The sequence below is a fragment of the Belonocnema kinseyi genome, chromosome 10, assembly GCF_010883055.1.
Source record: "Belonocnema kinseyi isolate 2016_QV_RU_SX_M_011 chromosome 10, B_treatae_v1, whole genome shotgun sequence".
In the NCBI taxonomy this organism is placed as follows: Eukaryota; Metazoa; Arthropoda; class Insecta; order Hymenoptera; family Cynipidae; genus Belonocnema; species Belonocnema kinseyi.
In genome coordinates, this window is record NC_046666.1 from 44,756,323 (window position 1) to 44,770,737 (window position 14,415).

The window sequence follows — 14,415 nt, forward strand, 5'->3', positions numbered from 1 at the left end:
TTAATTTTTATTTTCTTTAGAAGACTTTTTCTATTTTTATTCGTAATAAATTTGTTGTTTATATTTATTATTATTTTTAGGAATTCCAATGGATTTCGTGCGATTCTAGAGGCTTTCTTAAATATATTTAAATAAGTATTAAAATCTATGACTTGTTTTCGTCGAAACACAATAAAATTCGTAAAAAATGACGCTTTTATTGTCCTCAAATATTCGGCTTTGAGAATATTTACATGTAAAAAGCGTACAAAAATGAATTTGAGAAACTGAAAACCATTAAACACGGAATTATTATTTTTTTATTCTGTTGAAGTTTTTGCTCCTAAGGCTCGATTTTCTTCTGAAAGTAAGGTGACTTTCTCTTCATACTTTCCACGAAGGTCCTGAAATAATCGCAATTGGGTTTCATATTCTTTCTTCAAATCCGCATTTAATCTTGCAGCTGAGTCCATTTTATTCAGCATCATATTATGTTTCTCGCGTTCTGCTATGATTCGAACTTCCATCGAATCAACGTTATCCTAAAAAAAATTAATTATGAATTTAAATCATTCTTTTTCTAATAAGGAAGTAATTTAATCAGGAGTCTACGAATGCAGTTAAAAATAAATCTTAATTTTTTACTTAATATTTTTTTAAAGTTATTTTGAGATTTAAAAATTCTGTAATAAAGTTTAGACATGAAAAAGACATAAAAAAAATATGTGGCTCGATATTTTTTGATTTATCAAAATCTGAAATATTTTTATATAAGAAAGTTTTTGTAAAATTTTAGATATCTTAAAAAGTAATTATTTACTTCTTGAATAATAATAAAAGTGTACAATCATGATAACTTTAAAGTGTTTTAAGTATTACAATAGATGAATAATAGATTCATCTAATGTCTATGTTTTGTAGATAATTAATTAACCCAATCAAAAATAAAAAATTTCTCTTTTTTTTAAATACAAATTTTATTTAATTATCTTAAATTAATTTTCCACTGGAAATTTAACCATTCCATTTTTGGCTGAAAGATGATAGTTATTATAATTGATTATGTTTTTTTAGTTATGATCAAACTATTTTGTTGCAAATTTTTTTTTCGTCGAAAATTAATTCTCTCAACTGAAAATGTAACTACTCAATTTTTGACTGAAAATCGATTATTTTTAGTTGGAACTTGAACTATTACATTTTTTATTGAGAATTTATCTTCTTTTATTTAAAACTTCAACTACTTGGTTTAAAATTGAACTGCTTTTTTAACAGGTTATTTTATTGAAATTTTCTTTTTTTCTAGTTGAAAATTAACTTTATCACTGAAAACTGAAATATTCCATTTTTGGTTAAAAATTAATCGTTTTTAATTTGAAAATTCAACTATTAAATATTTTGCAGGGAATTCATATTGTTTTATTGAAAACGTTCAAATTCTGCTACTGGGTTGAAATTTAAACTACTTTGTTGAACATTTATTTTATTGGTGGAAGATTACATTGTTTTTAATAGATTTTTTGCTTGTTTAAAAATAAATTTATTTATTGCAAATTTAACAATGCCAATTTTGGTTAAAAATTCATCGTTTTTACTTGAAAATAGGACTACATGGTTTCAAATTCAACTACTTGATTGGAAGGTAAACTATTTTGTCAAAAATGCATTTTATTATTTGAAGATTCATTTCTTTGAATAAAAATTAAACTATTTTGTTAAAAAATATTATTTTTTAATTGATTTTTAGAAATTTAAACCTAACTATACTAGTTTTGGCTAGAAATTATCATTTTTTTGTTAAAATTTCATATTTTTGGGTTGAAAACTAATATGGTTTGCAAAAAATTCCCCTTTTTGGCCTAATAACTCAAGTATTCAGATGAATTTTTTTCCTTAAAACCGCTACAATTTTGGTACAAAATTGAACTATTTGTTTAAAAATTAACTTTTTGTTTGAATATTCATATTTTCGGGTTGGAAATCCAACTGTTTTGTAGGAAATTCATGTTTTTGGATTAAGAAATCAGCAATTTGGTTGAATTTTGTTTTCTCCATTGACTGAAAGATTTTTCTTGGTTGAAAATGTAACTCTTTTGTTAAAAAATCGTTTTTCTTTGTTTTTTTTTCTTAAAATATTAACTATATTATTTTTCGTGAAGAATCCATTTCTTTTGTTAATTTCAACTGTTTCTGAAATTATAATTAAAACCTTTTTTTAGCTGAAATATCAACTATTGGATTTTTCGTTGATAATTGATTTTTTTTTAGTAAAAATTCAACCACTTGGTTGAAAATTCTCCTTTCTTGTTGAAAGTTCATTTTTTTCGAAAGTTCGTCATTTTAGCTAAAAATTGAACTATTTTCTTGAAAATTTAATTATTTTGTTAAAAAGTCAACCTTTTTATCGAATAATTAGCTATTTGTTGATCTGTCGTCTTTTTGGATAGAAAATTCATCTATTTGGTTGAAAATTAAACTATTTTTTGTTGTTGTTTAAAGTATATTTTTTCTCAAAAATGCAACGATTTTCGTCTATCTTTGAAAAATAATCAATTGTCGTCTAAAAAACTTCTTTTTGTTGCTTTGAAGATTCAACTATTGGTATCTAGCAACTTCAAATATTTGTGAATAACTTTTCGAAAAATTAGGATAGGAATCTCTTTTGAAAACTGTTAGAAAGAATATTGAATTCTGCATCTACTGAGTCATACTTGAGTCTTTTCAATAAATAGGGGGCAAAATAATATATTAGAAGTACCGACCTATTGACTACTGCTTGATTCTCAACTTTACTTTAATAGAAAAAATAAAAAATTTTCTAAAAGAAGATTTAAAATTTTCTCTTTTAAATGAGCTCAAGAAACTGCAAAAATGTTCAGTGATTCTCGAATAATCATAAAAAATGTGGGAGCGTGCCCAAAAAAATAATGGGTCGGTCGAGCTGCCATAGAAACTTAAAACATGAAACTGAAGTTGAGATGATTTTTTTTGATCCATTAGCTTCAAATTTACTCTTTAAAGTAAGCTCTAGAACGTGTAAAAATGTTGGTTAGTTATCGAATTATTATACAAAATGTGGGAGCGTGCTCAAGACGAAAATTGGTCGGTCGAGCTGCAGTCGAACAGTGGGAGACGAAAGACAGTTTCTATTGCAGCTCGACCGACCCATTATTTTCTTTGGCACGCTCCCACATTCTGTATGATAATTCGAGAACTAATCAACATTTTTACACTTTCTTGAGCTCATTTTAAAGAGGAGATTTGAAGCTATCGGGTTTAAAAACTCATCTGAACTTAAAGGTTTACTTGAAAAAAAGGGGAGAGGGTATATTTTTGCAATTTTTTAATTAACCTTACCTGCAAATGTTTGACTTCCATATTTCGAATATTCAGAAGATCCTTTGTGATAGCCACGACTTCCTTCAAGGAGGAAACTTGACTCGTGAGAGCATTGATCTGATTTTCTTGATTGGCTACAATACGGCCGCGATCGTCCAATTTCAGTTGTGACTGAGTCAACAAATTTTTTAAATCTTCCAATTCTCTACGAATTGCCATTTCGTCTCCTTTTCCAGTTGTGACTGCATTGTATGATGCTTGAAGAGCAGCTAATTTATTTTCAGTCTCAACCATTTTTCTGTGATAATTATCTCGTTCGTGTGTCCTTTTCTATTTACAAAAGGAGAATTTTTAGTTAGTGAAATTCTATTTTAACTAAACGAATAATATTAATACGATATTATTATCCCAAGATTTTATTGCCCTTTTTAAAAATATTAATTTAATAATTAAAATAAATAAATAAAACAATATTTTGATGTAACACTGAATGCTTTTTAAATATTCTCAATAGTTACACAATTATTGAAATTACTTACAAGAAAAGAAGTATTATCAATTCGTTTTTAAACGTATATAAATAAAAATGTTTTAATATTCTTCAGAAAATTAAAAAAAATTTTGAGCATTTCAGATATATCAAAAAAGAATATAGAATATTAATAAAAAAATTATTTTACAGGGTTATATGAAATATGAGGAAAAAATCGACCTATTAAAAATATGTTTAGGACTTTTAAAAGTTTAGAAGTAATAAAAAATATTTGATAAATTTTCGGACATGGTTCCAAGTTACAAAATATTTGTAATCTATTCAAAACCTTTAAATTTCTAAAACATATTTTTACCTAAGTTTTCATGAAATTTTGAAAAATCATTAAAAAATGTAAAAAAATGCTTTAAAATCTGCGGCGTTGAAAATCTTCCAAATTTTCCTAGGAATTTTAAGAAAATGGGTTTATTCACTTGAAACCTTTAAATAAATTTTTAAAGTTTCTAAAATTTTGGTCTGAAATCTTTGAAAAAAATCGCCATTTTTACAAACCTTTTACAGTTTAAACTTATTTTTTAGGCTCTTCAAATCTTCTAAATATTTCTTGAATTTAATCGATTTTCATTTAGATTTATTAATCTTACCAAACTGAAACATTTTCATTTGAAACTCTACCCTTTTTCAAAATTAAAAAAAAATGTTTTCAATGTTTTCAATTTTTTTCAATTTTCTCTTAAAGTTTCTTTTTTCAAAAGAAATAAAAATAAAAGATTTCCCATAACTCTTAAGAAAATTATTTTCTTAAACCTTTTAAAGTTGCTAAACCTTAAAATATTTATAGAAAAAAAATACTTCTTTACCACAGAAGATGAATTCTGTGATTCAAGCCAAATTATCAAACAAACTAATTAAATCTTCAAGCACAGAAGATTTAATTTTAACCAGATTCATTTTTATCGAAGAGAGATAAAATTTCTACTATTAAACAATTGCATTTTTAAATAAAAAAGACAGGTTAAAAATGTTTTGAATTTTCATACCAAAAATATTTTAGTTTCACTTTTTAACATCAAAATATGAGTTTTCAACAAGAAGAAAATTTTCTACGAAATGTGAAATTTTCAACAAAAAAGGACGATTTTGAACAAAATTGTTGATTTTTCAAAAAAAGAATTTCATAATTATCCAAGAAATATGAAATTTCTACTAAAAAAGCTAAATTTGGTTTTAAAAAAGCCCAATTAAAAAAAATGGTTAAATTTTTATCTAAGAAAGATATCAGTTGACTTTTCATTACCAAAATACGAATTTTAAACAGCAAGTATATTTTCTACAAAATAGTTGGATTTTCAACGAAACAGTTGAATTTGGAACAGAAAAGTTTGTCTTTTTTTTAAAGTTGTTGAATTTTCAATCAAAAAGTTGCATTTTTATCCAAGAAAGATGAAATTTCTACTAAAACGGATAAATTTTTAAAATTAAAAGACACATTTTCAAAAAAATAGCGGACTTTTTATTCAAAAAAGATTTCAGTTGACCTTTTTATCACAAAAATATAAATATAGTTCAAAAAATAAACTTTCTTCAAAATAGTTGAATTTTCTAACCAACAAGACGAATTTTCAACAAACAGTTGAATTTCCCACGAAAAGAAGGATTTTTAAAGAAAATTGTTGAATTTTCAAATATATAATGAAATTTGCAACTAAAAAAATAATCTTCAGGAAGAAGCGACTGCAAAAAAAATATATGTATAAATACATGGAAAATAAATCCCTAACTGGAATATTAATAAGGGTTATGCGAAACTTTATTTTAAATTTCAATAATTTTTCCCCAACCATTAATATTCAAAACACAGAATGTTAAACTTGTAACATTTTTAAACTCGAATCTTCTAAAAATGGAATTAAACGATTTGGAATAAAAATTGAAAGATTTCCAATGTGTTGAAACTTTTTTTAGATTAAAGTTATCGTTTTTTCTTATAAATAAATAAATAAATAAATATATTTAATTTTATTAAAATATGAATCATGACATTATAATAGAATAAAAACCATGTATTTCGTTATTTTATCTTTAAACAAATAATAAAAAAATGATGTAAGTAATTTAAAAAAATCTAGTATTTTCGTTAATAAGCGTTGGGGACTTCATTTAAATGATTAAAAAGCAGTCAATAATAACAGATAAACATACCTGAATTTCTAGCTCTAATTTTTCCACAGGCCCCGAATCATTTTTTGTTTCTGGTGCCTTTGTTAGTTCACTATCACCCTGGGCAAAAATTTATTTCAAGAATCAATCGTCACGTTTAAATTGATTATTTATTTTTAAATACAACTTATAAATATACAGATATAAGTTTTAGAAAATTGTAATTCAATTCAAAATTATCATCATTTTCAAAATAAAAATTTATCATTAGAATTTTCAATTTCGATTGTTTCACACAAATCTGAATTTCTGGAAAAATGGTTTAATATTGAATAATCTAAAACTCTGATAATTTAAATGTTAATAATAATTTACCATTATTCCGGATTTCTACCCCCCGCCCTTAAAATTCAAAATTTTCTCAAATATTCTAAACGTCCCGCGAACTTGTATATATTTCGAGCCCACAAAACGTTGAATTTTCTAGTAAAAAGACCAATTGTTTAGAGAATAGTTGAATTTTTAACAAAAAAGTTAATTTTCAAACAAGGAAGATGAATTTTCTACCATAAAAGTTGAATTTTATATCAAAAGACGAGTCCTCAACCAGTTTATTTATACAAAACTAATACATTTTTAAACAAATAGTAGAATCCTCAACCAGAAGGATGAATTTTCAATCAAGAAAGATAAATCTTAAACCAAATGTTCGAATTTTCAAGTAAAAAAAAAATTTTTTTTAACAAAAAAAAGGAATCGTCAAATTTTTAGATTAAAAATGATTTTACAATAAATGAAAAAACAAATTTGCATGCAATTTAATTGAACCAAAGAAGACGAACTTTTGACCAAATACTTAAATTATAACCAAAAAGACGGATTTTCAAAAAGTACATGAGTTTTCCACAAAGCAGTCGAATTTTCAACTTTTGTTATTATTATTCTTAATAATCAATCTTCTTAAATCAAAAATTCAACTATTTTAGTCGAAAATCTACCTTTTCTTACAAATTCGAATCTTTTGTACAAATTCGTCCTTTTGTCTTAAAAAATTAAAAATTTGGTAGAAAATTCGATTGTTTTGTGAAAAATGCACTTTTCTAAGTTGAAAATTTTTGTTTTTACATGAAAATTTATTTATTCTATTTTATGTCAAAACTGTTCTTTATTAGACTAAAAATTATACTGTACAATTGGAAATTCGTCTTTTTTAGTAGAAAATTAATATTCCTGGCTGAAAATTCAACTCTTTATTTAAAAATTTAAATATTTTGTTGAAAATTCGTCTTTTTGGTAGAAAATACAATTTTTTGGTTAAAAATGCAACTGTTTGGTAGAAAATCAATCTGGTTTAGTTGAAGAATCAATTATTATACTGAAAATTCGTTTATTTTGTTTTAATTATGTTCAGCTTTATTTAAAAAAATTTTTTTGCTGACACATCAAATATTATATTTTTTATTGAAAATCCATCTTTTTAGGTTTACAGTTAAATTCCTTTCTTGAAAGTTAAACTACCTTTATAGAAATTAATTTTTTCGTTGAAGATTCACAATATTTTAGTGGAAATTTCATCAATTTAGTTGAAACCTAAACTATTTGGTTTAATTTTTTCTTCTTCGGGTAAAAATTGATTTCTTTTTCAGAAAATTTAACTATTATTTGGAAAATGAACTTTTTAGTTCAAATTTTATATTTTCGGGTCAAAAAATTCATCTTTTGTCTTTACAAAATTAGTATTTTTGTCTTCGAAATTCAAAAATTAGGTAGAAAATTCAACTATGTGGTAGAAAATTTAACTGTTTTGTGAAAGATTCGTTTTCTAAAATTAAAAATTAATTTTTTAAAGAAAAAATTAAACTATTATATTATTTGTTAAAAATTGATTCTTTTAGTTTACAAATTAAACTTTTAAGTTCGAAATTTCAATCGTTTGTTAATGAAAATAACCATCTTGGTTGAAAATTCAATTTTCTGGTTAAAAATGTACAAGTTATATGTTAAAAATTTAATTTTTGAGTTGAAAACTAATTTTTTTTTAAGTTTAAAACATAACTATTTGATTGAAATTTTACATTTTTCTTGAATCTTCATATTTTCAGGACAAAAATTAGGCTGTTATATGTAAAGAAAATTCGTCTTTTTGTCTTGAAAATTCATTGTTTTGGTGAAAAATTAAACTATTTTGTATTTAATTCTTGTTTTATATAAAGATTAATTTTTCGAATAAACCATCAACTCATTCATTTTTGGTAGAAAATTGATTTTTTTTAGTTTGAAAGATTGACTATTCGGTTGAACAATTATCTAATTTGTTGAGAATTTGTCCTTTTTAATATAAAATTAATCTTCTTAATAGAAAAATGAGTTTTTTATTAAAAAATGTAATGATTCGATTGTAAATTCAACTATTTTGTAAAACGTTAATTTTTTGGGCTTTAAAATTTCAATCTTTTGTTTAAAATTGATGCATTTTGTTTAAAATTCCTCTTTTATCGTAAAACATTAATCTTCTCGGTTTAAAATTTATCTTTCGTGACTTAAAAATTTTTTATTTCGGATAAAATATTTTTCATTATCAACTGAAAAATTGTTATCTGTTGGAGACCTGTAATAAATTAAATGATTAAATAAATCAATTAGGTAAATTTAATGCCCTGTATATACATTAAAGAAAAAAATTTGATCGTCAAAAATAATGTCCTATATATATTTTTAATTCGTTGAATAAAATCTTTAAATACCATATTCTTTTATGAATTCACTGGTGTACTAAATATGATAATTAGAATCTAGTTAACATAATTTTGAGCCAAATAAAACATTGTTTAATTCAAAGAAAAATTTAAAGAAGATTGCAAATATTTTTTTAATAAATAATAATAGCAATAAAACTTTTGGTTTCATCAATTTTTAAATAAAAATCCAATGCTTTAAAGAATACCTCCTAAATAAATTATTGAAAAAAAAATTTTACTCACTTTTGCAAGTTGCTCATCGTTAGTCTCCTTTCCTGGCAATAGACAACTTTCCTCTTGAACTAGTTTTTCGAAACTCTGCCCATTTCCATTTTCCGCTGCCTTTGGGGCGACCCCATTTTCAATAGATTTTCCTGGTGCAATCGCATCTGTAGGCACAATATTTTCCACCTTACCAAAATCTCCAGCAGCCTTACAATTTTCGGTTGCTGACATTTTTGAAAAACCCAAAACCCCTTCTTAAATTCTGGAGTCTGACGTTAATGGGCGTTTACAGAATTTGTTAGTAATCTGAATTTAGCAGAATCTTCGACGAAACTTTTACACTCTCCGTTCGAATGTTTCAATTTTCGCTGGAAGATAAAATATCACCTCAGAAATTCAATTTAAGCAAAGTTTTACTGTGTGATAAATATTATGCGACTTTTTAAAACTTATTACCTTAATTTTTTAATTAAATCACTCTTGAAACACAAATTTCATGAATAAAAGCAAAAATTCTAACTTTCCTACTCATAGAACGACGAAATTCCGAAGAGGAGTGAGGCCGGATTTATTTTTGGATATCGTTTCAGTCACCTATTTTAGAACTTTATAGTTGCGCTTTAAATCATGGGGGGAGAATATATAATGAAGATTTCATAAGAAAATATAGAATAATTTTCACTCTGAATAAACTTTAATGTATATATTTATTAATAAAACTGTAATTTTTAAAAATTTATCATTTGTTTTAAATAATACAAAAATGTGTAATTTAAATTTCCCGCTTCTGGAGTATCTTAGTTCGGAACTGTCATTGGTCGAACTGAAATCCATGCCCGAAGAAGCGGTGATCTGATTGGCTCACCATCTGCGGCGCCATTCGAAGGAAAATCAAATCGATGTCAAAATAAAATCTCGCAAAATTATGAAAAATGGTTTTAGATATTTAAAATTTCACGTTATTTAATTATTTTACTCCAATTATTTTATTCATTATATTTTATAGGTCTAATTTTGAACGCAAGGGATCAAAGGACAGACAGAAAAATAAATAATTATCTGTTATTCGAATATCCTTTGACTAGCTCGGTACTTCAACTCGCAGACGTTTTCTCGCTTCAACGTGATAACCTTTTCGATCGAGTAAATGTTTTTAATTCGATTTAGTCCCGATTTTGTGTCAAATAATAAATAAATAAAATTGTCGTAAATGAATAAAATTTAAGAAAAATTTCCTCTTTATTATATTCCGACTTTCTGAACGGATGTGTCAGTATTCTGTGTGTGATTTCATCATTCTAACCTCACTTTCCGTAACCGCATGATATTTCGTGTTCTGAGGACGACTGTAGCTTAACATACCTAAAAATTGTAAGTTTTTCAGTATATTATACTATTTTTCATAATATTGATATCCTTTAGCTCTTAATTAATTGATTCTTTAATTTTTTTTTGCTTCCGAGTGAATTTTGAAGTGAATTTGTTAGATCTTGACACCGTGTAAAATTCTCTGCAAAATACTGATATTTATTCAATTTGAGTAAGTTTTGATTTTTTGAACACTCATTCTATTTAATAAAAACTATTTTCTTCATTTTGGCGTTGCATTTGAATTGATTTGTGTACCTTCCTTGTTTTATTTATAAAAATCGCAAGAATCTTTTGTCGCGATTCGACTTCAATACTTCCTTTTCGGACGAAAAAAATAGAATTTTATTAATTCTGGATAGTAAAACTTAATATATTTATTTTTTAAGCAGTGTCATACCTAAGTAAATAGTTTATTTAAAAATTTAATTTGTATTTAAAGTTTTGTTTCTGAATAGAAAGGATTTAAAATATTTTTAAAGATTGCAAGTTAAAAATTTAGATATTTATGCAGGAAATGCAACTACTCAGTTTTTTTTATTAGTTTAAAAATAATTTTTTTAACCAGAAATTTAATTATTTTATTTTTAGTTGAAAAAAAAAAATATATTTTTTAGGTGAAACTTTAATCCTTTGGTTGAAAAATCATGTTTTGTTGGAAATTTATCTTTATATTTTTGAAAATTTAAATCTTAGGTAGAAAATGAACTTTTTTTTATTAAAAATTCATATTTTTCGATTCAAAATTCAATTTTTTGTAGAAAATTTCCTTTTTTTTTGGGTTGCAAATTAGAATCTTTTGGCACGAAATGCAACTATTTAGTCATTTTTTTTTTTATAATTTCAATATAAAATGAAGTAATATTTTTAATTTATAAAATTAGCTTTATATCACCAGATTTAAAGTTTTGATTGAAAATTTGTTTTTTTTTCTTGTTTTAGAAATAATTTTTTATCTCGAAATTTAAATATTCTATTTTCGGTTAAAAAAATATTTTTTCTATCTATAAATTCAACTATTTTGTTGAAAAATCATGTGGTTTGTTGAATATTCATCATTATTTTGTCGAAAATTCAATTCTTATGTAGAAAATGAACTTTTTTGATAAAGGTTCATATTTTCCGGTTCAAAATTTAATATTTTGTTAAAAATTTAAATATTTTGGCAGGAAATTCAACTTTTTACTTGCTTTTTTTTTATAATTTCAGTGTAAAATAAAGAGATATTTTTAATTTTTAGAAATATTTTCATTATTTTAGAAATAATTTTTTTACTAGAAATTTAAATATTCTATGTTTGGTTGAAAAATATTTTCGAGTATTTTTGGCTTAAAAAGTAAACTCAATTGATAAATAATATAAAAATTTTATCGAAAATTAATGCTTTGGATAGAAATTTTGTTAAGAATTCATATTTTCAATTACAAAATTCTATTCTTGTGCAGAAAATTTGTCTCTTTGGGTTAAATATTCAAATATTTTATTAGAAAATTCAACTATTCACTTGAAATTTTTCATAATTGCAGGAAAAAAATAAATAAATATTTTTCATTTATAAAAGTAGCTTTATATTACTGGATTTGCGTTTTTTGAAAATTCTTTTTCTTGGTTTGAAAATAATTTTTTAGACTAGAAATTTAATTATTTTGTTTTTAGTTGAAAAAAAATCATTTTTATCTAAAAATTCAACTATTTAGTTTGAAAAATCGTGCGTTTTGTTAAAAGTTCATATTTTGGGGTTAAAAATTAACTTCTTTTGTAGAAAATTAGTCGAGTTCAAAATTTAAATATGTATTTGAATTTTTTTTATAATTGCAAGACAAACACCTTCGTAAAAATTGTTTTTTCCTGACTCAGTGGGTCTCAAAACGTGAAGAGTTTATGAAAACCGACAAAGTGAAATTTTACATAAAACCAATACCTTCTCATTAGATGAGAATGTAAAAAAAATTATAACGCATCTTCGATTCAAATTAAAATTATGTATTGAAAAATGATTTTATCTAAAATCACGAAACAACCCTATTGTCACCCTACTCCTAGATTCGTTCAATTTTGATGAAGCGTTTATTTTTCAACCAAGCAAATTTATTTATAACATAAAAGATTAATTTTTATCAAACTTAATTTCATTTTTTTTAACTGAAAATTTAACCGTTCCACTTTGGGTGGGAAATTTACATTTCTATTTCAAAATTTAACAAGGTGGGTGTATATTTGTCTTTTTTAATCGAAAACTATTTTATTTAGTTCAAAATTCACGTATTTTGTTTAAAAAAAACCGATTTTTTTGTTAGAAAATCGACGTTTTTAAATCTAAAACCTACTTGTTTTGGTAGAAAATGATTTTTTTCTTTGAAAGTTAATCTCAGTGTTTAAAAATTCTTCTTTTCGGTTGGTAATTGAAGTATTCCAGTTAAATATTCCTTATTTTAAATGAAAATTCATCTTTTATGCTCTGAATAAATTTGCTTGTTTGAAAAAAACTCTTTTGATCAAAATTAATTTTTTTATTGAAGATTCATCATTTATATTAGAAATTAATTTCTTTGCTTAAAAAATGAGCTATTTTATTGAAAATTTGTTTCTTTTTTTGTAGAAAATAATTTTTTTCATTATTAAAAAGGAAAATATTATTTCAGTTGAATATTCTATAATTTTAGTAAAAAATTCAAATTGTTTGGTTAAAAATTGTTTTTTTGATTTTGACTGAAAATGTAATTATTCAATTTTTGGTTGAAAAATTATCTTTTTTATTTCAAAATTCGTTGAAGGTTTAAATATTTCATTTGAAGATTCATTGTTTTAGTTTTAAACTAATTTTTTTATTTCAAATTTAATTATTCTAGTTTAAAATTCATCATTTTAGTTGAAAATTTATCAGTTTGGTTGCCAATAAATTAACTTCTTTTGTAGAAAATTAGCCGAGTTGAAAATTTAAATATGTATTTGAATTTTTTTTATAATTGCAAGACAAACACCTTCGTGAAAATTGTTTTTTCCTGACTCAGTGGGTCTCAAAACGTGAAGAGTTTATGAAACCCGAAAAAGTGAAATTTTACATAAAACCAGTACCTTCTCATTAGATGAGAGTGTGAAGAAAATTATAACGCATCTTCGATTCAAATTGAAATTATCTATTGAAAAATGATTTTATCTAAAATCACGAAACAACCCTATTGTCACCCTACTCCTAGATTCGTCCAACTCGATCCGGAATCTAATTTTTCTGTGTCTTGCAGTCGAGTCCCTGACTATAAAAAAATGGAGGAATACACCAGAGAGCCCTGTCCGTGGCGAATAGTGGACGATTGTGGCGGTGCCTTCACAATGGGAGCCATTGGTGGCGCCTTGTTCCACTCCTTCAAAGGCTTTCGAAATGCACCTAGTGGGATGAACAAGCGTTTCATAGGCAGCATAATGGCAGTTCAGCAACGAGCGCCCGTATTGGCCGGGAATTTTGCCGTTTGGGGTGGCACCTTCTCCACAATTGACTGCACCCTGGTCCACTTTAGGCGGAAAGAAGATCCCTGGAATTCGATAATCAGTGGCTCGGCCACCGGGGCTATTTTGGCAGCGAGAAATGGCGTGGCAGCGATGACTGGCAGTGCAATCATCGGCGGGGTTTTGCTCGCGCTCATCGAAGGTATAGGCATTTTTTACACACGCATGATGGCTGATCAGTTCAAGCCAACCTCGATTGTTGATGATCCGGCGCAACAGTTTGCAGATCCCAAGCAAGGATATCCTTCATAATTTTTGCAGATTGTATAATAGTTTTATCGCTGATTAGGTTCTAATTTTCAACTACACTCGCTCGATTTCTGCAAAGTGTAATAAATCTTGGCTACGAAGAATTTCGATCGATTATGTGTGACTAAGTTAAGGAATGAGAATATAATGTTTATGTTGATTTCTAGTTTGGAAATTCTTTCTTTCTTGATCTCAGGTCGTTAGTTTTAGTGATTTTTCGGGATTTTTCGAAAGATGTGTCTAATTTGTTTGAAAATTGCTAAAAACTGAACTGTTTGGTTGAAAAGTCGTGTATTTATTTGGAAATTCATCTTTATTTGATCGAAATTTCAACTATTGGGTGGAAACTGAAATTTTTTT

The 14,415-nt window shown here is 25.3% G+C and overlaps 2 protein-coding genes across 3 annotated transcripts; one reads left to right on the forward strand and one right to left on the reverse strand.

Moving 5' to 3' along the window:
• Positions 1-61: 61 nt before the first annotated feature.
• On the reverse strand, positions 62-9,507 carry LOC117181624 (uncharacterized protein C458.02c). 2 transcript variants are annotated; one of them, XM_033374496.1, is made up of 5 exons: positions 9,391-9,507; positions 8,953-9,302; positions 6,014-6,091; positions 3,337-3,648; positions 62-521 (listed from the first exon to the last, which is right to left on the reverse strand). In XM_033374496.1, exons 2-5 carry the CDS (start codon positions 9,163-9,165, stop codon positions 300-302), a joined length of 825 nt encoding a protein of 274 aa, XP_033230387.1. In that variant the 5' UTR covers positions 9,166-9,302; positions 9,391-9,507; the 3' UTR covers positions 62-299. The 2 variants fall into 2 exon arrangements, with proteins under 2 accessions (XP_033230387.1, XP_033230388.1); XM_033374497.1 differs by lacking the exon at positions 6,014-6,091.
• A 532-nt stretch (positions 9,508-10,039) lies between these two features.
• LOC117182238 (mitochondrial import inner membrane translocase subunit Tim17-B-like) lies at positions 10,040-14,221 on the forward strand. Its single transcript, XM_033375331.1, has 2 exons — positions 10,040-10,305; positions 13,545-14,221. Exon 2 carries the CDS (start codon positions 13,567-13,569, stop codon positions 14,056-14,058), a length of 492 nt encoding a protein of 163 aa, XP_033231222.1. The 5' UTR covers positions 10,040-10,305; positions 13,545-13,566; the 3' UTR covers positions 14,059-14,221.
• Positions 14,222-14,415: the final 194 nt, after the last annotated feature.